General features: G+C 36.9%; 1 protein-coding gene across 1 annotated transcript in view; it reads left to right on the plus strand.

Annotated features, from left to right (window-relative positions):
* The window catches only part of LOC150088438 (uncharacterized), a 225,418-nt gene that overhangs the window by 130,107 nt on the left and 69,408 nt on the right, over positions 1–25,903 (plus strand). Inside the window, exons 3-4 of the mRNA XM_090370156.1 lie at positions 16,325–16,368; positions 24,726–24,821. Coding sequence (XP_090226282.1) covers positions 16,325–16,368; positions 24,726–24,821 — 140 coding nt within the window. The remainder of the gene's footprint in view (positions 1–16,324; positions 16,369–24,725; positions 24,822–25,903) is intronic.

Raw genomic sequence — 25,903 nt, forward strand, 5'->3', positions numbered from 1 at the left:
ATTGGTCTTTGACCTTCTGGAATGTCCATAAAGAATTTTAAAAATACCTTTTAAATAACTTTTTAACTGTATATAATGTAAAAGATAATGAAAATAATTATGGAATTAAATTTTTATTGCATAAAACAGCGGTTCTTAAACTGTGCGCCACGGAATATTTTAAATTTTCGAGGGAAACACAGCGATACTCGACATCTGTCGGACACCGCGCGAACTACTAGCTCGAGGTAGTTCACAGTTTCAGCATTTCTTATTAAGTTGTTTGGACCTAACTACTAAACGAAACTGTTAGGTATTTCTTTTGGTCTGGGTGCGCCTTGAAAAAATTACTGAGACATTAAAGGCACCGTGAACCGAGAAACTTTGGGAACCTCTGACATAAAATACACAATGAAGAAATTACTGTTGCGGAAATATTTGAACAGTGTTGACTTTCTCTTTTCATCAATCAATTTCCGATAGCCGACAACAATCTTCTCTGGGCTCTGGTGAAATAAATATCGCAGAGAACATCAAACCTTTTGTTTGAGGTTCTATGCGATACGAAAGATTTGATCTAATTCTTTTACCGTTATCTCCTTCGTGGTAACATTTTCATCTGGCTCATTTAAAAATTTGAATTTTTAAATGCAAGTCTGCATTGACTTTATTAGCAGGAAACAAACACGTCTTCTTCCGATGGTTGATGGAACACACCGAGGTGGGCAGCAGGCAAACGTTTGTTTATTGACCATACAACTCATGGTAAGCTTAATGCGCAATTCAAATCTTTTTCAATATCGCATCAAAAAAAAAAAAAAAAAAATGATTGCGCTAACTGGAAATTTGCATCGTGTAAAGTGAAAAGTGGTATCATTTTTCAAATAGCGTTAACTGAATATAGCGTTAATCGAACTCGCGTTATGCGAGGCCTAGCTGTACATTTATTTTGAAATACTGTTAACTTTTAATTCAAAATAAAACATTAATTGCATGAACAGTTTAATAGCCCTCCCCAACATTCTGCATCCACAAATATCTAATCTTAGAGTGAGTGAACATGTGTATGCACATGAACTTGCAAAGTCATCTGATTGAGGTGTATAAGGCCTTAAATGGTTTAAGCAAGCTGATGTGATCCTTCCTCTTGCTCTGATTCCGTACCAGAGGGGGCATAAAGACTGTTTAGAATTGATGTGTGGAAATTTGCTTTTAGCCATTGGGTGGTTGATTGTCGGAACAAACTTCCATCTGTTGTTGTGGAAGTTGACAGCTTAAATAAATTCAAGGCCGAACTAGACAAACTTTTGTAGTGAATTGATGGGTGAAATGGGGTGGGGGGGCATTTGGCTGATCCTATATAAGCTTGCGTTCTTGTACCATATGCCTATGCTAATGCTAATGCATGCACAAAATGTGTAGTCATACTTTCTGTATAGTTTTACGCTTTCGTAATCTAATTTTGTAAGTTTTGCTTAGGTTGAATCTTTTTTTGTTTATCTCTTTCACAGTTACATCCCTCAAACAAGTATTGTTTTAATGATGCAATTGAGGATGGAATTTTATTAATTTCAGTATATATATAAATTGTCACTTTTTCATTCTTTGAAATTTCTTCTACTGCAAGCACACACATTGTTTTTTTTTTTTTTTTTTTTACTTCTGTTATGTACAGTAAAAATTGCATTACAGTGAACTTCTCAGGGGTGCACGAATCCTTTTAATTTTACCAAAATTTTGCTATAATGAATATAGCATAACATCTGAGATGTAATGTTATAGCATAACATTTCAAGAAGCTTGATGAAAGCTTCTTGAAAGCTTCCAAAGATGGGCAACTCAAATGGTGAGTATGGCAGAAGGACGACTGTATGAGAAAAGACCCTCACTGTAGAGATTTGTACCCAAATTGCCATAAAACCCTTTGTGTGTCAGTGAGAAATTATGGGAGTGAAGTTGAAAAATATGTAATTAATGATACTGAAATTTCACACGATTATTTAATGAAAAACTTTCAAGCCTACAGGTGAGTAAGACTCCTGGAATTGATGGCATATACCCTATAATTTTAAGGGAGGCAGTAAGTGAGTGCATTGAACCATTGAGGCTAATTATAAGAGCATCACTGGACTCAGGAGAGATTCCGTTTGGATTGGAAAAGTGCCACTGTATCTCCAATACATAAGGGCACTTCTAAAAGTGTAGTGGGAAATTACCGACTGGTCAGTCTAACTTAAGTAGTAGGGAAAATCATGGAAGCAATGATTAAGTGTGGAATTCAAGATGATTTGGATAGAAATGAAATTCTGAAGGATATGGAGCATGGTTTTGTAAAGGGAAAATTATGTTTAAAAAATCTGGTTAGCTGTTTTGACAGAGTCGCTCGTGAGCTGGATTTAGGGAATAATTTTGACATTGTTTATTTGTATTTCAGCAAAGCATTTGACTCAGTCCCATATGAGCTGGAACAGAATGGAATCACATTGAAAATCCTTAGGTGGATAGCAGGATGGCTTCATGGCAGGATGTAGAGGGTTGTGATAAATGGTTATTCCTAAGATTGAGTTAATGTAAGAAGTGGGGTTCCCCAAGCATCAGTATTATTATTCTTATATCATTATTATTAACATATGGTGCAAGGCAGTTTGAGGCTTATGCTGCACCAGCCAAAAAAAATTTCTGAAGTACCCTGAGAGAGAGAGAGAGAGAGAGAGAGAGAGAGAGAGAGAGAGAGAGAGAGTAGAAAGGATTCACCACTATCCCAATAAGGGGATAAAGGGTGTGGTGTCTAAATTTGTAGATGATCTAAAGATTGGTAGAGTAGTTAATAATCACGGCCAAGCAGAGCTTCTTCAGATGACCTAGATAGACTTCAGGGATGGTCAGAAAATGGCAGCTATGCTTTAATCCAGCAAAGTGCAAGGTCTTACACCTGGGAAACAGTAACTCCAAAATAACTTATACACTTGGTGGAGTTGAACTAAAGTCAGTAGCGAAAGAAAGGGACATGGGAGTTATGATATGGTCAACGTATATATATATGTGAACATGAAGTTCTCTGAGCATTGTAGAAAGGTTGCAAGGAAAGGCCATGATGTCCTATCGATAATATATCGAACCATTTGCTAGTAGAGATAAGGACATCATAATCCCATTATATAAGGCTATTGTTAGATCACACTTGGAATACCTGTGTTCAAGTGTGGAGATCACATATAAAAAAATACATCAAGCTTTTTGAAAGGGTCCAAAGACTGGTAACTCGCCTGGAGAGATCAGCAAAAGGGTGTCCACATGAGGAAAGACCGGAAATATCTGGGTTGCACAGTTTGGAAATTAGACATCTTAGAGGAGACTTGATTGAGGTGTTTCAGGCTTCAAGAGGCATAAGTAAAATGAATGATGAAATTTTCATGGTTATAAATGAATCTGGAACTAGGGCCATAAATTTAAGTTGGGGGGGGGGGATGTTTAGACTGGATTGCAGGAAGTTTTATTTTATCCAGCAAGTTATAAATTACTAAAATAAGTTACCTACAAAGAAGCACTGCAGGATCATCTAGACACGACTTCAGTTATAGCTCAGACACAGCATGGTTTTGTTAAGGGGAAGTCTTGCCTGACCAATTTGATTGGATACTATGATGCAGTCACAAAAGAACTGGATGCAGGGAATAACTTTGATATTATATACTTGGATCTTAGAAAGGCTTTTGATACTGTTGCACATGGAAGACTGCTGCACAAATTGGAGCAGTGTGGCATTGGAGGCAAATTGCTGCTATGGATAAAGGGGTGGTTGAGGGGGAGAAGACAGAGAGTGGTAATCAATGGACACTGCTCATCATGGACTAATGTTATTAGTGGAGTCCCTCAGGGTTCAGTATTGGGTCCTTTATTGTTTTCTGTATTTATAAATGATATTGATGATGGTATATCAAGCTTAATGTCCAAGTTTGCAGACGATACGAAGGTTGGTAGGGTTGTCAAGGACACTACTGACACTATGCTGCTGCAACAGGATCTGGAAAGGTTGAGCAGATGGGCTGAGAGGTGGCAAATGAAGTTTAACATTGACAAATGTAAAGTACTACATATGGGAAACAGCAACCCCAGAGCAATGTATCAACTCTGTGGTACTACACTGACAGTGGTAGAGAACGAAAGGGACCTGGGGGTGGTTGTGCAGGCAGATATGAAGTTCTCTGAACAGTGCAGACAGGCTGCAAGAGTAGCTCATGGTGTATTGTCAATGATATATAGGAATTTTTCTAGCAGGGATAAGGAGGTGATTATTCCCTTGTATAAGGCAATGGTCAGGCCACACCTAGAGTACTGTATACAAGCCTGGAGACCTCATTTCAAGAAGGATGTAGAGCTGCTGGAACGAGTACAGAGAAGGGCAACAAGATTAGTGAATGGAACAAAGGGGTGCTCTTACGAAGAAAGGCTTAAGTTTTGCGAATTACAGTGTCTGGAGACTAGGCAGCAGCGAGGTGATCTGATAGAGGTGTACAAAGCCTTGAATGGTTTGAGCATGCTCAGTGCTGATGGGATTCTTCCTCTTGCTCAGAATAATCACCTGAGAGGGCATAAATTCAAATTGAGGAAAGACAGATGTAGGATAGATGTGCGGAAATTTGCCTTTAGCCAGCGGGTGGTTGGTAGGTGGAACAGACTTCCATCCCTTGTCGTGGAAGTTGATAGCCTAAATAAGTTTAAGGCTCGGCTGGACAGGTATTTCGAACGAACAGAGGGGTGAAGTGGAAGTGGTTATTTTTTATTTATTTATTTTACTTTAATTTTTTTGGCTAATGCTGCATAAGCTTGCTTTCTTGCATCAAATGCTTCTACTAATGCTAATGCTACATGGTTTATAGAATCTGACAGTTCAGGGAATTCAGCTCGATAGATACCTACAGGAGAAGCGAAATGTATAGGTTGTCTATTTCCTTTTCTCGTATTGTTATTATTATTATTTATTAATTATTTAAGGGATTCTGTTGAAGGGACATCTTGCCCTAAAAGCTTCTATTTTATGCATTTTATGTATTTTAACACTTTTATTTTATTTTATATCTGTTTTAGTGCCTTATTTATGTATATTTTATATTGTATTTTATTTTATTTATTTTAATATAGTTTAATTTAAACCAGTCCATCAGAAATTATAATAGAAATAATAGAAATTATAGTCATTGCTGTAAATCACTTTAAATATATAAATTGGAGATTGCTACTTTTGTAGTGATTTACAATTCATGTTACTTAAATATGAACTTTAAAATCAATAATAAATAAAGTGGCAAAACATATAATGCAAAAATAAAAATAGTTATTCAGAGATACTCGTTTAAAAGCATATGGTATTTATAAGAAATCTGTATTGTGTGAAATTTTAGTAATGTATACTTTATTGAAATATGATGCAGTAAATGTATATTTAATTTATTTATTTTTTATTTATTTTTTTGTGAATTAAAATGATCTTTGGTCCCCTCATCCTTGATTGGGAGGATCAACGATGCTAATATGCTGTACCAAATTAGATCTGCTGCATAATCATTCAAATATATTGAAAACTTAATGGAGATATGAAATTCTGAAACCTCCCTTATTTGTGTGATTATTCATAGTGTCATTTGTAATTTTTAAGTAGGCAAACCAATATATTTTAAGAAATATGTAGACTTTTGAAAATAATTCACTGTAGCAAAATTGCTACGATAAGGGAAGTCAGCCGGATCTGGAAACATTTTCATTATTATGAAATTTTCATTAAAATAGTATTCAATGTAATGTGATTTTATTGTTTTTGTTCTATTTAAATAGAAGCATGTAAGAATATTTACTGATGCTATTGCAGCACTGTTAGCTGGGTCAAAAAACTTTTAGTTTCGGATGATACACACACAAACAGGTTAATGTCAGATATTAACAAAGTTGAAATTGATTCTTGGAGTTCTTCTATTCATACATGCAGTAGCCTGGAAAGCAAGTAGGGGGGTCACAATGCCTATTAGGGCAGTTATGAGACAAGCAATTATACCAGCTACGTTGGAGTTACTAAAAGCACAAATGGGCACACGTATACTTGCTTATACACCAATGCTAGGAGCGCAACAAATAAATTCATTGAAATTGAAGTATTGGTTGTCATCAAATGTGGACATTATAGGAATATCAGAAACAAGGTGCTCCTTCTGACTTGGGGGCAGGTGCAGAATTTGAATATGATTAGTAAACTGTGTACAGAACCTTCACTTTTTCTTCTGAAAAACCTTCTGCTTTCCTCCAGCTTCTTCTGAAAATTCTGTTTCCTCCTGCTTACAGTTGCCAGATCTCCAGCTTTTCAAAAATTGGAAGTTGGCAGGTGTGCAGTAGGAGTATGTTATCGAATAAATGGCTGCGATGAGCATAACAAACAACTATTCAGACAGAATGAGTTAGTACAGTTGTAGCTGAGGGGTGATGCACACGTGTTCGAGCGAATAGTGGTTCAAGTCAGCTTGGCTGCTAAATATAGTTCGTGAGTGTGTTCAATGTCAAAATTGTAAACTGTAATGTATCCTAATGTGTTGGTGTAAAAAAAAAAAAACTATTGGGTTTTATTTTGTGATCACACATGTACTGATGTGGGATTTTTTTAAAAATATAACTACTGTCAAGGGTAAAAGAAGATATTTGGCTTTCACAAAAGTGATTACACCCATATGCTGCTACAAAAAGTGCACAGCCATTGTTAGGTGCAATAAAACTGTTATAATTAAGTGATAAACTGTTCTGGCCATAGCCATCCATAGTAGAAATGGATATTTATTTATATATTTACAATGCCCCTGGACAAGGCACTGGGAGAAAGTCACTGCTATGAATAAAGAGATTACTCAATGGCACGAGACAGAGAGCAGTTATTAATGACTGACATTATGAGTTGGCCTCCCAGGGTTTAGTGTTGTGTCCTTTACTGTTTTTAATATTTATGAACAATATTGATCAGTATTTTAGCAATTCCAGAATATACCAGTTGGGTATATTATTCTGCACTGATGCTACATGGATAGTTTCCATGACAATCTCCTAAATGAGTAAACTGGAATTTGTGATGCCAAAACATGTTTTAGCAACTTTGTTTCTTTCTGTTTACTTATTGGAGGGGGGGGGGATTTGTTTCCATTGCTACATTCACTTATCTATCTTAAATGGGAAGTACTGAATTTAGTATATTCAACCTATTTAAAGCCTTAAACTCTTCAATCAGGCCTTCTGTAAATTGTAACATCTGGATACTAGACTTCTGCCAGAAGGACCGATTGAAGAGTTTAAGGCTTTAAATAGGTTGAATATACTAAATGTTGATGGCATCCTTACTCTTTCTTGGATGATTCACAAATGAATACAAATTTAAATTTCAAAAGGATTTTTTTTTAAATTATTCCTGTTTGGGAAAAAAAAAATAATAAATAAATAATAATGAAAAGGGTGGTATCTGCCAGATTCCAAGCAACAGTCAATGAGTTATATAGCATAGCAGCAGTGTAATTTTTTTTTAACAGTAATCCTTTGATCCCTCCCTCCATTTGCTAATGAATTCATAATTTTATTCTTTATCTTTTATACTGATGCTATAGAAAGCTTGTGATGAATTTTCAGGCAATTCTTGCATTGAGGGAAACTGATCGCAGTTTTCACGTACTGGGCTGGATATCATCATTCTTCTTTTTCTGTGCGATTCCTTTCTCCCCAGGGTAAAAAAAAAATTTTTTTTTGGCTGGTGCAGCAAAAGCCTCAGGCTTCCTTGCACCATATAGCTAACAACAACAATAATATGTTGCCACTAATTCAGATATGTGTGCTGCCATGAAAAATGCAGTGTTAAATGTGGCACTGGTTTATTGGCTGCAATAAACAGATACAATGACTATTTAAAAACTCTTGTGGCCCCTCATGGGGGGGAGGGTACTTTAATGAGATTATAAGAAACTTATACAGAAGTGTGCAGGGTGGTTAATGAGAGTAATCAAGGTATGCTGCTTCAACAGGATTATAAAAAATTAGGCCGCTGGACTGAAAGAATAATAGCTGAGGTTTAACAAGGTGTGTGCTTGTAGCAGTAAACTCAGAATAACATACTATTCTGGATGAAAATAACCATAGCCTGGTAATAACTAATGAACTGAAAAGATTTATATTCAGTTAATGAAGAAGAGTCAAAATTTATGAACAAATTTTATATTTTTCCAGTAGTTCTATGTTGTTTTCCAACCAACAGAAAGGTAAAGAGCATTGTTGTTATTAGCATTAGCATTAGTAGAGGCATATGATGCAAGAAAGCAAGCTTATGCAGCATCAGCCAAAAAAAAAAAAAAAAAAACCCTTCCACTTCAACCCTCCATTCGTTCAAAATACCTGTCCAGCTGAGCCTTAAATTTATTTAGGCTATCAACCTCCACAACAAGGGATGGAAGTCTGTTCCACCAACCAACCAACCACCCGCTGGCCAAAGGCAAACTTCTGCACATCCATCCCACATCTATCCCTCCTGAATCTGAATTTATGCCCTCTCAGGTGATTATTCCAAGCAAGAGGCAGCATCCCATCAGCATTGAGCATGCTCAAACCATTCAAGGCCTTGTACTCCTCCATCAGACCACCTCGCCGGTGCCCAGTCTCCAGACACTGCAACTTGCAAAACTCAAGCCCTTCTCCGCAAGAGCAACCCCTCGCTCCGTTCACCAACCCTGGGTGAAGAAGTTAATAGTCTTTCCCCATCCATATTTCTCAAGGTAGTTTCATCTTTCAAACAGAAGAATGAGCTCCTATATAGACACAATGAGACACACTGCACAGATGCTTACATGGATAGAGTTGCCATAGCAATCTCCAAAATGGGTAAACTGGAATTTGTGATGCTAAAACATGTTTTAGCAACTTTGTTTCTTTCTGTTTACTTATTGGAGAGGGATTTGCTTCCATTATTACAAGCAGTGGAAGCAAATCCCCCTTCATTTATCCATCAAACCATTTTATGTGTACTGAACTGAATTTTGTTTTCACTTTCCATATTTTACTAAAATTTAACAAGCATATGTAAAGAAAATTGTTAGTAAAAAAATATTATTTGTCAGTATTTACCATGCATTTATTTGAAACTTTCAGAAAAAAGCAGGAATGTGTTTCATTAATTCTTAAAGGTATCTGGTATACCTTCCCTTGGCTGCTAGGCAATACTGTAGCTAATGTGGCAAAGCAGTTATATTGGTCTCAGGCTGTGTGGCTGATTTCAGATGCAAAATAGGTTTGGCGGAAATTAGAAAATTTAAAATGTACATTAAAAATGTTTGCTTCTATAGCTAAGGTATAATAAATGAGAAGAGTGTTTCATATATTTTTATGCATTTATTCAGTTGTTTGTTATTTTTGGTTTTTAGGAGCATTAGCAACTAAGGCCATATTGCTCTGGGATATGTGGTGGTCATTCCCTGACCTTTCCGCATCCTCCGTATTTGGTGGTGACGGGCTCGAACCCCGGTCTAATCAAGAAGCGTGTGCTATGCACTGCTGCTCCTTCCCACCTGGCTACGGAGGCTCCTATTTATTTAGTGAACCACATTTTGGATAGATTATTTCCCATAGATGATCCTGTTGCTGATTCTGAGAAACATTCTAGAATCTGGAACGACAATTTGCAATATATTTCTGATTCTCCGGAGAGACCATGCTTCCTGATGAATTAGGTAATGTTGCTAGGAACTTAATGTTATGAAGTGTTCAGGCTTGGACTTGGTGGAGAACATTTTTATATTGAGATTTATTAAATTACGAATACACCCTTATGTTATTATACAATGATTATTTATTGGAGGGTATTTTCCCAGTTGTTTGGAAGACAGCCTTGTTGAAATTGATTCATTCGTAAACCTAACAAACCATTAACAGAACCTAGATCATACCGTCTGATCGCCTTATTGGCAAATCTCGGGAAACTATTGGAAAGACTAATGGCTCTTTGACTTTTAGAACTATTACAGTCTCAGAATCTAATAGCTTCTAACCAGTTTGGATTTCGTGTTGGCAAGTCATGTAAGAACGCTTTGGTGGAACTAGTTTCTCAAATTAAAAATTCATCGTTTAAGTATATGTTGGCAATTTTTGTTGACTTCGAGGGCACTTTTGACTACCTATGGTGGGAAAGCACCCTGGAACGTCTTCAGGCAGCTCATTGCCCACATCAAATATTCATTTCTCTGATAGATTTGTTGTGGTCAAACAAGGCATATGCAGGTTTCTCAGGAGATATCGAGAGGGTGTTGTCCTCAAGGATCAATATTAGGCCCATTTATATGGAATATGGTTCTGCACGATTGGATTTCGAGAGATTTTCAGTTTACTAAAATAATTGCATATGCAGATGATGTTACCATATTGATTAACAAAAACTCTCGTCAGGCTTTGGAAAATACCACAAATTATGTTCTTGCTGATCTTTCAGCATGGCCTGTCGATAATAAATTAGTGATTAGTCCTAATAAAACGAAAATGATGGTCTTTGGTTCTAAACTTGACATTAATCGTCCACCTCAAATAAAAATTAGTAACAAACAACTTCCAATGGTTGAAGAATTAAAATATTTAGAAATTACCATGGATAAGCTAAATTTTCATACCCATTTATTTAAAATAAATATTGCCATGAAAATTAAAGGATTTACTAGGGCATTGGTTAGAATATCACGTACTGATTGGAGGTTGTCGTAAAACTATGTCGATATATTATAAGGCAGTATTTCTCCCTATGGTCACCTATGCTTCAGGAGTATGGTTCCATAGGGTTGGCACTGTCTGGTTTAGTTCAAAATTGATTTTCACTCAGCGAACTATGCTTCTGGTCATACTGAGGGTATGCAGGACTGTTTCTACACCAGCTTTAAAGGTTCTTGCTGGAACATTGCCTTTGGACTTGATGGTGTTTTTTACAGGTTTATGTTACCGCATTTGTAAACAGCGATCAGCTGAAATTTTTCAGATAAGCATCGACACTGGCACAATAAGTTTAAAAACTAGATGTTTTAATGAACTGATTAATATTTGGCAAACAAGATGGGACATGACTTCCAAAGGTCTGGTTACCAGAGCATTTTTTCCCTGTCATTACTTTATTCTTGAATAAGAACCAGAGATGGTTCTCTATGGGAATGTATTTGTCTTATTTACTTACTGGACATGGTTCTTTAAATGCGAAACTTTTCCATTTTCAGTTGTCTGACATGGATCTTTGTTGATGTGGTTGTTTAGAAGATTGGAAACATATTCTTTATGATTGTACATTATATAGCGATTTTAGAGAGAGATTAATGGTCAATGTTGGGAATATGACTTTAGGGCAGGAATGGATGTTTGTTCGAGATGAACAAACTTTGAATGCATTACAAGTTTTTGCAAACACTGTTTTTACGCGAAGAGCTTCGAATAGGCAATTCACTATTTCTAGTAGTTAATGGTAACAGACAGTCTCTGACTAACTCAAATATGTTGGTGGGTTTACTATTTAGTTTTATTGATAGCTATGTTTTTGGGTCTTTTGTATTGTTTTACATCATTAAATTAATATGATGTTTTTAGTTATTTAAAAGTGAAATTTGTGTAGCTGATTGGAAGTTTAATATAATATTATACGTTTTATATAATGTTTAATTTATGACTTCGATGTTATAAATTTTTATTACTTTTATGCTGTGTGAGTTTTTCACCTTATACAGGCTTTTATTTTATTTATCTATTCCATGGACGCATGACTCTGTGTATCGAGATTGTTTTCATTTTTTTTTTTTTTTTATGAAAACCTCAAAACATGAGACGTATTAGAACGTATGGTACTTAGTACCGTGCTTGGGTTGGAGGTTGAGAAGACGAAAGAAGATATTTGTTAGACATTAGACTTGAACTTCTGATGACTGTAATTTTCTGGAAATACATATGAAGGAAGATTGTTCCAGGAAACAGCAGTTGGATGAAAAAACCGAGGAAGATGAAAAGTTGTTTCTGTGAGTTTGAAGTTGGATAGTAAATGGATGTTGGCTGGTGGTGGCATGTGTTCGGACTGTTTTAAGGAGAGAGTGGGAATTATAGAAGCCAATTCAGAAGAACAGTGCCCATGGAAGTATCTGTAGAAAAGGCATGCAGCAGAAACAGTACGTCTATGAGACAGCGAGTGGAGAGACTCTGTTAGAGATGAGTCATTAATTAACCTAACTGCCCTCTTCTGAATGGAATCTAGAAGCCTGAGAGAGGTTATGGGGCCCCCCCCAGATGTGGGAACAATATTCCATGATAGGGAATATTGTTCACTTTTCTTCCAAACAGCTGTATAAATCGCAGATTTGCGATTTGTACAGCTGTTTGGAAGAAAAGTAATGCGGAGAGCAAAAGAGAAAACCAAGTTTTTTAGATGCAGAGGAAGCAATATTTGAATGTGCTTGTGCCAAGAGAGATTAGAAGTCAGCGTAATCCCCAAAAGAGATATATCATCTTGCCTAGAAATTGGAGTGTTACCAAAGATAAGCATAGGAGCAGAAGAATCCTTTTTGCGAGATATAAGACAAGGCTGAGTTTTAGAAGGATTTAAATCAACTAAGTTGTCTTTGCCCCACTGGAGAATTACTTGGAGATCGGCATTTCAGGAATTGGTAACATATATTTGAGAAGTTGATGCTGATTGAGCAGGGCAAGGTTTCTCAAACTGGAATGCAACATTTGGCAAAACTATGGATAGGATTTCCAGTCAATGGAAGGTCATTAATATAAAAGAGGAAAAGAGTGGGGGAAAGAACTGAACCTTAGGTGACACCAGCATTAGTGGAGAAGTTAGAAGACAGAGAGCCATCTACCATCACCCTCAGTGAGCGATCACAGAGATAACTCAATAACCAATTACAAAAAACAGTTGGCAAACCATAAGATGGAAGCTTGTTTAGAAGACCTTTGTTGTTATTTTTGGTGCAAGGGCTGTTTAGACCATATTGCGCCTATCAGTGATATGAAAGTTATCAATGGTGACTGTTATGGAAAGTCAGAGATGATCATATAATTTTATTTGTTTAAGAAAACAGAATAACTCGAAGGGATTAGTATCGTTGCCTATGATATGAGAGAGTTTTAGAGGTTCTTTTAGATTTGGAAGGAAGCTGAATGAGCATTGCCGAGCATGTTTGTACAGAGTGTATTCAACATGTGCTTAATTGTGAGCTGACAGTTGCATTGAAAACACTGTGGAGGATCATTTCCTGTGAGGAGAAATAGGTGAGTAAACTGGCTGTGGCCGATTCGTGCTCTGGTTAAGATTACTTCTTTCTTTCTGTTAGTACAAAAACTAGAGATCCATAACTGTGGTTCTGGTTTTATTTGCAATAACATATTATCCATTTGAGCTTGCCATAGAAGTGTCCATTGTTCCTTACATATCCTTCATATCATAGGTCTGTAATCAACATATGGAACGCAAAAGCCTGAAGATGATGGGTTAGATGGATGTTTTGCGGCAAAATCTGCGCATTCGTTTCCTGGGATCCAACAGCAGCAGATAGAAGATCTTTATGCCAAACACGATCAAAAGCCTTTGAGATATCAAGAGCCACTTGTGTTTTACTAAACTTTTCCATTGAATTTGTCCATAAATGGGTAACATAAGCCAGAATATCACCAGTGGATCGACACTGATGGAATCCATACTGGCGATCGTTGTTGATCTACTGAAAATTTGGTATCCATCTAGCTTTTCCCTTCTCAAGAGGCGCCTCCTTAGCCAGGTGGGAAGGAGCAGCAGAGCATAGCACACGCTTCTTGATTAGACCGGGGTTCGAGCCCGTCACCACCAAATACGGAGGATGCGGAAAGGTCAGGGAATGACCATCGCATATCCATGGAGCAATATGGCCTTAGTTGCTAATGCTCCTAATAACAAACAAACAACACTTTGAAGTACCTTCTCAAGAAATGTCGGAAATTTATTTTCATTTAAGCCTATATACTGCAAAAAGATTTCTTTAGTATTGAGGAGGGGATAAAATGGGGATATGGAATCGAAACTGATTCCAAAATCACTCCAGGGACTATAGAATATACGCTGAAAATTTACCGGGATCCAAATTTCTTTATAGAATAATGCTCAAACATCTGAAACGTACTTTTACATATACATACAGATAACTCAAAACTTTATGAGAGTAAAAATTGCCTAATTTGTCCATAAATCAATAACATAAAGCCAGAATATCACCAGTGGATCGACACTGACGGAATTCATACTGGAAATTGTTGATCAGATGGAAGGTTTACAGGTAGTTTAAGAGTTGACAGTTAATTAATTTCCTCATTACTTTAGAAAGAGTAGAAGTAATTGCAATGGGACGATAATTGGATGGGAGGGATTTGTCACCCTTTTTAGGAACTGCCTGGATATGAGCAAATTTCCAAACAGAAGGGAAACACCTTGGGAATAAGAAAGTGAAAAAAAAGGCACCAAAGAACAGGAGTAAGTTCAGGAGCACAGGTTTTGAGAACAAGTGGAGAAATACCACCAGGACCTGGAACTTTCTTAGCATTATGTTTCGTCAAAATCCTTCTGACACCCTTTTGATGGAAGACCACAGGAGGCATTGAATGGAGCATGTTGGGAATGGTGGGAGGTGTTTTAACAAGATCATTAATATATGAGTTGGAAGAAATATGGGATGCTAGCAGATCAGCTTTATCCTTGGTGTAGTGACAACAGAACCATCTGGTTTTGAGAGAGATGGGAGCAGAAATGGACAAAAGTTGCGGCCAATAGCTTTGGCAAGCGACCAGAACGCTTGGCTACCATTAGGGTAAGAAGCAAGTTTTCTGCTCTTAGCCTGTTAAAAATCTAGTATGGACTGATTAATAACTGCTTTACAATTGTTGCGAGCTTTAGTGTAGGCAGAAAATCTGAAACTGAAGAATTGGAAACAAGCCAATTATGATATGCAACATTCTTCTCTTGAACAGCCCTAGCAAATTTATTGGAAAACCAGAGTTTAGATAAAGGATGAGATTTTAAAGTGGAGTGTGGAATATAGGATTCCATTCCTACAAGAATAATTCACTGGCACAATCAGAGCAAATGTTGACATCAGAAGTTTTGAAACAGTAATCTGACCAGGGAAAAGAAATCTTGCAGGTCATCCCATTTTGCATCCTTGTAATGCCAAACAACACGAGGTTGGGAATAGCCACGAGATAAAGGCTCCATTGGAGAAGAGACAATCACCAAGTTGTAATCTGAGGTGCCTAAAGGACCACTCATTTCGATCGTGTTCTTAGAAGGGTTGTTTGTGAGAAAAAGATCAAGTGTGTTGGCTGTATGGTTAGGATTGTCTGGTATTGTTGTAGGTAAATGAACAATCTGTGCGAGGTCATTAGTAATTGCAAAAGCCTCAGCATCTCGACCAGCTGGGTTGGTGTGACTAGAAAGTGGAAGCCATGAACATTAAAATCACCAAGGAAAATTACCTCACTGTTAGGAAAGTTGGACTGGAGAAAGTCAAGTTGCAAAGAGAGGAAATCAAAGAGCTCCAAGTGATTAGTGGAGCTGGGACAACGGTAGAGACAACATTTGCTGTACATAATATAATTTATCTATTTTGTTGTTCTGCAGGTTTCTGTTAGTGTTTTATTTTTAATTTGTTGCATGATGCGTTCTGTTTATGTTATTGGGTGTCACACATCAAAGTTCTAATAACCATGCTTCCAGGAGGTTACTTTCCTTGTACATAATTTTATTACGGTTGATCTTGACCTTATACGGATCTTATATAATGATGTCTAATCTTAGATGTTTATCGTATAAAGCCGTTTCTTGAACAATATGATGATCATCTTCATCAGTTATGGAAGTGTGAAGTTTACAGAATGAAATGCTTACGTGGCAGAAGATTTAGTTCGAACAGTCAACGGCATACTTACTATCTGGTTTGTGTGGCGAATTCCTTTTATACCTTGTTTCTCGTCTGAAGCTACTATTGGAAATATGAAGATTCGTTTTATCAAGAAGACCTCTACGATATTTAGTTCCAGAAGTATGATGTTAGAGCTCTTGGTACCCATGATTGTATAAGACCCGGACTAGTTGTTAGTGTTCAAATTTTGTGTTTTATTTTATTTATTTATTTTTATTATTTTTTTTATTAGGAAGCTTGCAAGGTACTCAGTTGAGAGTTAGGTGGATTTGAACTAACGTTCTGGTTGCCGCCTTTATGTTTAATAAAAATAAAAATAATTATGCATTTACTGCTCATTTCAGAGATATCTTTTTAATCTCATTTGCCAGGTAAAATGTCAAATACAGTTAACAGAACTGGTAATTCTTCTAAGGTAAGAAAATTCTATTTTTATAAGTAATAAAATTATGATGTTACAGAAGGCTTTCAAAAATGAAAACTTTCTGTAATTTCGTATTCAGAATTAAATAAAATGTAGCATTAAATTTAAGAAATGCTTGAACCACAAATTAAGACAAGGTGCTATTCTGATCCTAGTGCTTCTGAGCTCTTTGTTTCTTTTTTTGTGGTATTTTTATTTCACTAGCACTGATTCTTTGGACATTCTCCTCATTGACCCCCCCCCCCTTGTTGGGATGTGGGCATTGAGGAGAACTGATCATGGTTGTTTCTTTGAGTGGAGAGCTGTGAGTATACTACCCTGAGTGTAAGTATTATTAGCCGTATGGTGCAAGGAAGCCTGAGGCTTATGATGCACCAGCCAAAAAAAAAAAGGGATGGTTAGGTTCATAACAGCAGAATAGCACCTTGCCTTGCTTTACATATACAGTGTGCCAATTAAATAACGAGACTGATTTTACTACAAAAAACAGAATAACACCAACGACAAAATAAGGTTATTTATTTTCAAAGTAATCTCTGATGTGTACACACTGTTTACATCTTTTATACAAGTTTTGAAAACACTTCTGAAACTTCTCTTCTGGTACCACTTTCAGCTGATCGGTTACCTGCAACCTGGATGTCCTCTATCATCCCATCTCTACATTCCTTTCATGGCTGTTTTCATTTTGGGGAACAAAAAGTAATCTGCGGGAGCCAAATATGCCGAAATTGGGGGTGTTAGATGACTGGAATCGATTTTTTTGCCAAAAATTGCTTGATGTTGACTCCAGAAGGTGGGGGTGCATTGTCATGCAACATAAACCAATTTTTGGAGTTGAACATTTCATGTCTCACCCAACAAATTCGATCCCACAACCTCTTCAACACCTCCTCATAGAACTTTTTCGTGACTGTTGTCCCTCGAGGCAAACTCTTGATAGTAATGCCTTTGATATAGAGGAAGATGATCAACATGGTTTTCACTTGCAATTTTTCTAACTGTACTTTTTTCTGACGGGAAGAGGACAACGAACGCCATTCTGAACGCTGATGTTTTTTCTCAGCAATGTGAATTGTTACCAACTATCATTGCCGGTAACGATTCTACTCAAAAATACTGGGTCATTGTCAACTTTTTTTTTTTTTGTCCTCGCCTTTTCCCATTATTATATGGGGTCAGCGTTTTTATTGTTTTGGCCTGCAATTTTTACGGCCGGATGCCCTTCCTGACGCCAACCCTCGCCCTTTATTCGGGCTGAGGATATGCGCTGGTCATTCCCTGACCTTCCGCATCCTCCATATTTGGTGGTCACAGGCTCGAACTCCAGTCTAATCAAGAAGCGTGTGCTATGCACTACTGCTCCTGCCCACCTGGCTATGGAGACGCCACTGGGTCATTGTCAACACACGCCATCAAATCGATGCAACACTCGACTCTCTTTTCTCTTTGCTCAAAACCCAACAAATGTGGTACAAAACGAGAACAAATTTTTCTCTTACCCAGATCTTCTTTTAGAATTTCTTGTACAGATTTCTTATTGCTACCAATCATCTCAGCAAGCAACCTTGTTGAAATCGATCTGTCTTCTGTCACAATTTTTCTAACCTTTGTGACAATCTCTGGTGTTCGAATAAAGATTGGTCAGCCAGGTCGGGGATCATCCTCTGACTCACGTCCTTTATAAAAACAAGAAAATCATTCAAACACTCTTGGTCAAGTCAAATATTCATCAGCATAAACTTTTTTAAATTGGCAAAAGTTTCCGTAGCACTTTTTCCCAATTTGCAATAAAATTTGATAACTGCTCTTTGCTCCATTTTCAATTTTCTGATGACATGCACAAAACTACTATTACTCTTTCCATCATAAATTACAAATTACTGACTGGACAAGTTTCAACTTGCACTCGGAAAGAGCACACTCTGTCAGATCCAATCATGTACTGTTTGTTTATTATTTGGTTTTTAGGAGCATTAGCAACTAAGGCCATATTGCTCCGGGATATGCGGTGGTCATTCCCTGACCTTTCCACATCCTCCGTATTTGGTGGTGACGGGCTCGAATCCCGGTCTAATCAAGAAGCGTGTGCTACGCACTGCTGCTCCTTCCCACCTGGCTACGGAGGCGCCTCCAATCATGTACTATTTTGGCCTCTTACTTTAATACTAAATGCAGAGTACACGCAGTCTAGTTATTTAATTGGCACATTGTGTATAACCCTATTAACAGCATTAATTAATTTGCTGTATTCATTTCATGATTAAAGTGTTGTTTAATAAAATTTAATTTAAAACAATATAACCACATTTTATTATAATAAATTGGAATATAGAAGTTTTCATAGTTTAACAGTTTAGTTTTGAGCAGGGTGGTAAGAGAAGAGAAGGCAATAAGTGATTAGGGATGCTGTGAAACTCAATTTTTTATAATAAAATTTTTATACATTAAGTGTGAAAATCACACTGCTAGTGTAAAAGCTATACTACGTTATCAAACAAAAGTATTGGTATTAGTAGTGGTAAATAATGCAAGAAAGCAAGCTTATACAGCATTGGCAAAAAAAAAAAAACTCCCACATTACTTGTCCATTCATTCATATTGCTGGCATTCACACTCAATAGTAGCTGGAAGTTTGCCCCAAACGTTTACTACCAAATGGCTAAAGCCTAACTTCCACACATATATTCTTCAACCATCCTTCCTCAATTTGAATTTGTGCCCCCTCATATGCTTAGTATGAGCAAAAGGAAAGATGCTATCAGCATTGAGTTTACTCAATGCATTTAAAGCCTTAAACACATCAATCAGGTCACATCACAGGTGCATAGTCTCCAGATGTTGTAGTTTGCAAAATTGAAGCTGTTCTTGATAGGAGCACCCTTTTGTTCCCTTCATCAATCTCGCTATCCTTCTCTATGCCTGTTCCAACAGATCTATATCCTTCCTAAAATGAGGCCTCCAGACCTGTATGCAGAACTCATGATGCAACCTAAGTATTGCCTTCTACAGTAAGATAATCACCTCCTTATCCCTACTAGAAAAATTTCTGTATATCATTGACAAAACTGCCTGAGCTCTCCTGGAAGCCTGGCTGTATGCACTGCTCAGAGAACTACATATCTTACTGCAAAATTACCCCGGGTATTTTCCTGTTTCCGCGATCCTCAATATACTACCACACAGGTGATACATTGATCTGGGATTACTACTACCAATATACAGCACCTTGCATTTGCCAATGTTATATTTCAGTTCGCACTTCTCAACCCATCTGCTTAACTTTACTAGATCTTGTTTTCTAGATCTTTTTTCGAGACCTCTCATTAATTGCCCTGCCATTAATCAGAGACCATTAATCACTCTCATTAAGTGACCTTTGTATCACTACAAACTTAGACATTAAGCCTGATATACCTTCATCAATATCTTTAATAAATATAGAAAATCTACAGTGGCAGCATTGAACCTTGAGGGACCTCACTAATAATGTTCGTCCACAAAGAGCAGTGTCCATCAAAAACAACTCTCTTTCCTCTTCTACTCAACTGTCTCTTTATCCATAACAGTAACTTGTCCTTAATATCACACTGCTCCAATTTGTACAGCAGTCTTTTTTGTGCAACAGCATCAAAATTTTTCCTGAAATCCAAGTATATATGATATCAAAATGATTTTTTGCATCCAGTTCATTTGTTACCATATCATAGTATCCAATCAGATTGGTCATACATGATTGCTCCTTAACAAATCCATACTCTTCTGCAGTATAACTGCATTCCTGTCTAGATGGTCCTACATTACTTCTTTAACTAGTGACTCCATTATTTTCCCTGAATAGAAGTAAAGCTGACAGGTAATTTCTTATGCCACCTTTGACCCCATTTGTGAAATGGGTATGCATTCTGGGATTTCCCTTAAATCCAAAAATGCTCTCATAATTATGGATAAAGGTTTGCTTACCTCCTTCACTGTCTTCCTTAATATAATTGGATAGATGTCCTCCACCCCAGATTCCTTTTTTTATATTTAGCTTCAACTATTTCTCTTCCATTTCCCACTTAGTTAACATAAGATCATTTTCCTGCCTGTTAGAATTTTATAAAATTCTGGCATTCCCCTCTCCCAAGAACCAGTCATGCATGAATGTAGATGCAAAATACCTATTCAGCTTGTTTGCAAACTGAGCAGGGTTACCAACAGTTTAGTCATTGATATCAAGTGGGCTAGCATGATTCCTCCCCCTTCCTTCTAGTGTTCACATAAGTAATGAGTTCTTTTCTGTTTTTCCTTTGTATCCTTTGCCAGAAACCTCATAATCTACCTTATCTTGCCTAACCTCCTCTGTGACTTGATTGCAGACTACTTTATATCTGCTGTAGGGTTCTGTATTATCTAATAATTTATATTCAACCCATGCATTTTTCTTTTTAGCCACGAGTTTCATTAGTACGTATGACATCCATTTAGGCCTAAGCCATGAATAGCATTTCTAAACTGGTATAAAAAACCACCTAGTAGCTTCTACAATTACTTCCCAATTAGAATTTGCTGCTGGTAACATCATCAGTTGGTTCCACCATATAGAATTAAAAAAATTCTCTGAGACCACAATAGTAGAACCTTTACAAAAGCAAAACCTTTCCCTTTACCCTTGATGAGAGTTACATCTTTTAGTATACAGTTCAAGACATAAATAGATGTCATATGACCTGATGAGATTTGTGGAAATGAATAAAAATGTATGGGATGCGTATATATAAATTATCAGGTGATATAGATGCTTCCAGTGGATATAACCTAGTCTGACTCAAGTTGCAAAGGAGGTTAGGCAAGCTAAGGCAGATTACAAGTCTCTGACAAAGAATGCATAGACTAATTATGTAAACTGAATCACATTGGTCCACTAGAAATGAATGAATTAACTGTTGATGGTATTGCCTGGGCTGCTGACAAACTGAATGGTTATTTTGCATCTACATTCACATATGAGGAATTTTTTTAGGGATGCGAATGCCTGAGGCAAGTCAAATTCTGGTGGGGAGCTAAATAATTTTATCATAATGAAGAGGAAAGTGGAGCAGAATTAGTTGAAACTAAATGTTAAAAAGGTACCCAGGGTAGATCTATCCAGTTATATTAAAGGAGATATTGAAAGAGATAAGCAAACCAACCATGATTATGAGAGCATCCCTGGATTCAGGGGTGGTCCCAATGGTCTGGAGATGCGCAAAATGTATCCTCAATACACAAAGGGAGATCAAAGAGAGACATGAGTAATTATAGACTTGTTAGCATTATTTCTGTTCTAGGTAAAATAATGGAGTCACTGGTTAAAAAAGTAATCCACGGCCATCTAAACAAAGATGCAGTTATACTGCATGCAGTCAGAGCATGGATTTGTTAAAGGGGGACAATCCCTTAACAAATCTATTATCATATCCAATCAGATTTTCTCTTATCTGATTGGATACGATGACACAGTAACAAAGGATCTGGATGCAAAAAATAATTTTGACACCATAACATACATATATTTCGAAAAACCTTTTGAAACTGTTGCACATGAAAGGCTTCTATACAAATTAGAGCAGTGTGGCATTAAGGGAAAGTTGCTGCTATGGATAAGGGATGGTTGAGTGGGAGAAGACAAAGAGAGGGAGAGAGTCGTTATCACTGGGCACTGCTCTTCTTGGTCTAATATTAGCCCCCCAGGGTTTAATGCTAGGCTATTGTTGTTTTCTACATTTATTAATGATATCGATGAAGGATATTATTATTATTATTAGCCATATGGTGCAAAGAAGCCTGAGGCTTATGCTGCACTAGCCAAAAAAAAAAATTTGAGTACCCTGAGAGAGAGAGAAGTAGGAGGGGAATCACCAAAAAAGAGAACAACTACTATATCCAGCTCATGACCTTAGGTGTGCCAAGCCCGTACTCACCAGATGTGCACCCCTGGGATTCGATCATGCTTACAGATATACAAAGGTTGGCAGTGTCACAGTATGCTGCTGCAACAAGATTTAGACACATTAGTTGGATGGGTTGGGAAGTGACAATTGAAATTTAATAGTGACAAATGCAAGGTGCTTTATATGGTGAGCAGTAATCCCAGATTAATGTACTAGCTGTGTGTACCACACTTGTCAGTAGAAAATGAAAAAGACTTGGGGTAATTGTTCAGTCAGAAATGAAGTTCTGTGAAGAGTTCAGATAGGACAGGTCATGGGGTTTTGTCAATTATAAACACGAATTTTACCAGCAAGGATAGGAAGGTGACTATCCCTTTGTATAAGGCAATGGTTAGGACACATCTTGAATACTTACGGTGTACACATCTGGAAGCCTCATTTGATGAAGGATGTAAATCTGTTGGAAGGCCTGTCTAGAAGAGCAACAAGTTGGTGAGGGGACAAAAGGGTGCTCCTACCAGTAAAGGCTTCAATTTTGGGAATTACAGTATTTTAGAGACTATGCACCTACAAGGAGATCTGATTAAGTGTGTAAGGCCTTAATGGATTGAGGAGTAGTAGTAGTAGTGGCATGTGATGCAAGTGTATGAGCTTATGCAGCATCAGCCAAAAAATAAAATAAATAAATAAATAATCACACCGTTCCCTCCAAACGCCTGTCTAGTTCCTCCTTAAATGTATTCAACCTATCAACTTCCACAATGACAGATGGAAGTTTGTTCCAGCAATTAACCATCCGCTGGCTAAAGGCAAATTTCCGCACATCTATTCTACATCTGTCTTTTCTTAATTTGAATTTATGCCCCCTCCCCTTAGGTTCATAATCTGAACAAGTGGAAGGATCCCATCAGAATTCAGTGTGCTCAACCCATTCAAGGCCTTATACACCTCAATCAGATCACCGCACAGGTGCCTAGTCTCCAGCCACTGCAATTTGCAGAACTTAAGCCTCTTTTGGTAAGAGGATCCCTTCATTCCCCTCACCAATCTCGTTACTCTTCTCTGTACACGCTGAAGCAAATTGACATCCTTCCTAAAACGAGGCCTCCAGACCTGTACGCAGTACTCAAGGCATGGCCTGACCATTGCCTTATACAGAGGGATAATCACCTCCTTTTCCCTGCTAGTAAAATTCCCATATATCATTGACAAAACCCCATTACCTGCCCTGGCAGCCTGTCTGCATTGCTCGGAAAACTTCATATCTGACTGCACAATTACTCCCAGGTCTTTTTCATTTTCTACCACCTTAAGTGTAGTACCACACAGTTGATACTTTTCTCTCGGGTTACTTCTACCCATATACAGTACTTTGCATTTGTCAAAGTTAAACTTCAGTTGCCACTTCTTAGCCCATCTGCCCAAATTATCTAGATCCTGTTGCAGTAGCACACTGCCGTTAACAACCCTGCCAACCTTTGTATCATTTGCAAACTTCGACACTAAGTCTGATATACCTTCATCAATATCATTGATAAATATACAAAACAACAGCGGACCCAACACCGAACCCTGTGGGACTCCACTAATAACATTAGTCCACGAAGAGCAGCACCCATTGATTACTACCTTCTGTCTTCTCCCACTTAACCATTCTTTTATCCATTGTAGCAACTTACCCTTAATACCATTCTGCTCCAATTTGTACAATAGTCTTCCATGTGCAACAGTGTCAAAAGCTTTCCTGAAATCCAAATATATGATATCAAAATTATTTTTTGCATCCAGTTCCTTTGTAACCACATCATAATAACCAATCAAATTTGTCAGACAAGACTTTCCCTTAACAAACCCATGCTGTGTCTGAATTATTGCTGCAGTCTTGTCTAGATGATCCTGCAATGCATCTTTAACCAGTGACTCCATTATTTTACCTGGAACAGAAGTTAAACTAACTGGTCTGTAATTACTCGTGTCACCACTCGAGTAAGCTCAATACTAATGGAATTCTTTCTCTAGCTTAAATTAAACACATGAGGGGACAAAATCAAATTGAGGAAGGATAGTTGCAGGTTGGAAATTTGCCTTCAGCTACAGGGTGGTTTATTGTTGGGACAAACTCCCATCTGGTGTTGTGGTTGTAGGTTTGAATAAATTCAAAGAGGGATCAGACAAACTGTTAGAGTCAATGAACAGTGAAATGGTTCTGTATAAGCTTCCTTTCTTGCATCATTTTCCACTATTACTATTATTTTTTTGGCATATTTTTATGATTACATACTCAATTACTTCATATTCAAATACTTCTGTTTCATGTCTCTCAGTTAAAAAATAATGTATTTTTATATGAAACTACTCAATTTCATTCAAATTATTATTTTTTTTAATTTCATCATATCATTAAATGTCTTAATTTTTAACATTTTTATAAAGATCAAGAAACCAAAAGGATCGAAGACTTATCATTTCAATACTGTGTTTGGTCAAGGGAAAAAACAAAGAACTATGGATGATTCCTGTCTTGCTGTGGTAAGTGAAAGCAGAGTTTTGAACCAGGGCATCACTAAGATCCTTTTACTAGTAGAATCAGTTTCAAATTGTGAATTTTTGTACGTGAAACCTGTCTATAGTAGACACCACTAGGGCAGAAGAAAGTGTCTGCTCTGCTGAGGTCAGTGTACATGTAGTCAGTTTCAGGAAAATGAAATTCGAGAAAATGAAATTCACTGTAACTGGTCACTCAACACAGACTTTTTTTTATTGCTTATCATTATACATTTGGGTTTCAGTTAACTTTTAATAAATAATGCATAATTAATTTTTAATAAATAAACTTTTTGTAAAAAATGAATATAAATTGCTTTGTTTAGAGTATTTCATTTTCATTGCGGTTAATTAGATTGCTCACTAGTTTTACTCCATATTCATCATTTTTGCTTGCATAGAATTCTTTTAATGTGTTTTGGTAATCTAATGCATCAGCATAATTTTTAAATTTGGGGCCATGCTTTTTTATTATAATGCTTTTTTTTTTTTATAAAGGTTCTTCATAAATCTATTTAAGGTTCTTCATTCTCCTCTTTCTCCATAAGTTTTTCACTTAGTGTCCTTTACTTCAGTGTTTATGCCTTCCTCCACTACATTAGTCTACAGAAACATATTCATCACTGCACAATGAAGAATTTCCTAGTGTCCATAGCAAGCCATTAAGTACAGATGCATCAGCTGCATCTACAAAGTCATCACACTGACTAACATCCAAATCAAATCCTGCTTTTTGGAAGCAGTTTGTAATTGTAGAGGGATTCACTGCATTCCATGCTGCACTAATTTAGATTACAGCATTTAGTACATCTATACTTTCACAAAGTTTTGAACAACTTTTTTCTTCATCAGGTCTTTAAGACCATTTGTCTATATTTCACTTTAAAATTTGCAATTATTCCTCAATCTAGTGGATGAGAAGCAGATGTGGTATTGGGAGGAAAAACACCATTTCAACATTATTCAGTTTAATGTGTGAGTGAGATGTGGTATTGTCAAGGAATAAAATAACTTTTCTATTCTGGCAAATCATTCTTTTAACCAACTGGATCAGCCATTCTGTCATT

The sequence above is a fragment of the Mastigoproctus giganteus genome, chromosome 3 (assembly GCF_048544385.1).
Source record: "Mastigoproctus giganteus isolate SK-2022 chromosome 3, ASM4854438v1, whole genome shotgun sequence".
Taxonomy (NCBI): Eukaryota; Metazoa; Arthropoda; class Arachnida; order Uropygi; family Thelyphonidae; genus Mastigoproctus; species Mastigoproctus giganteus.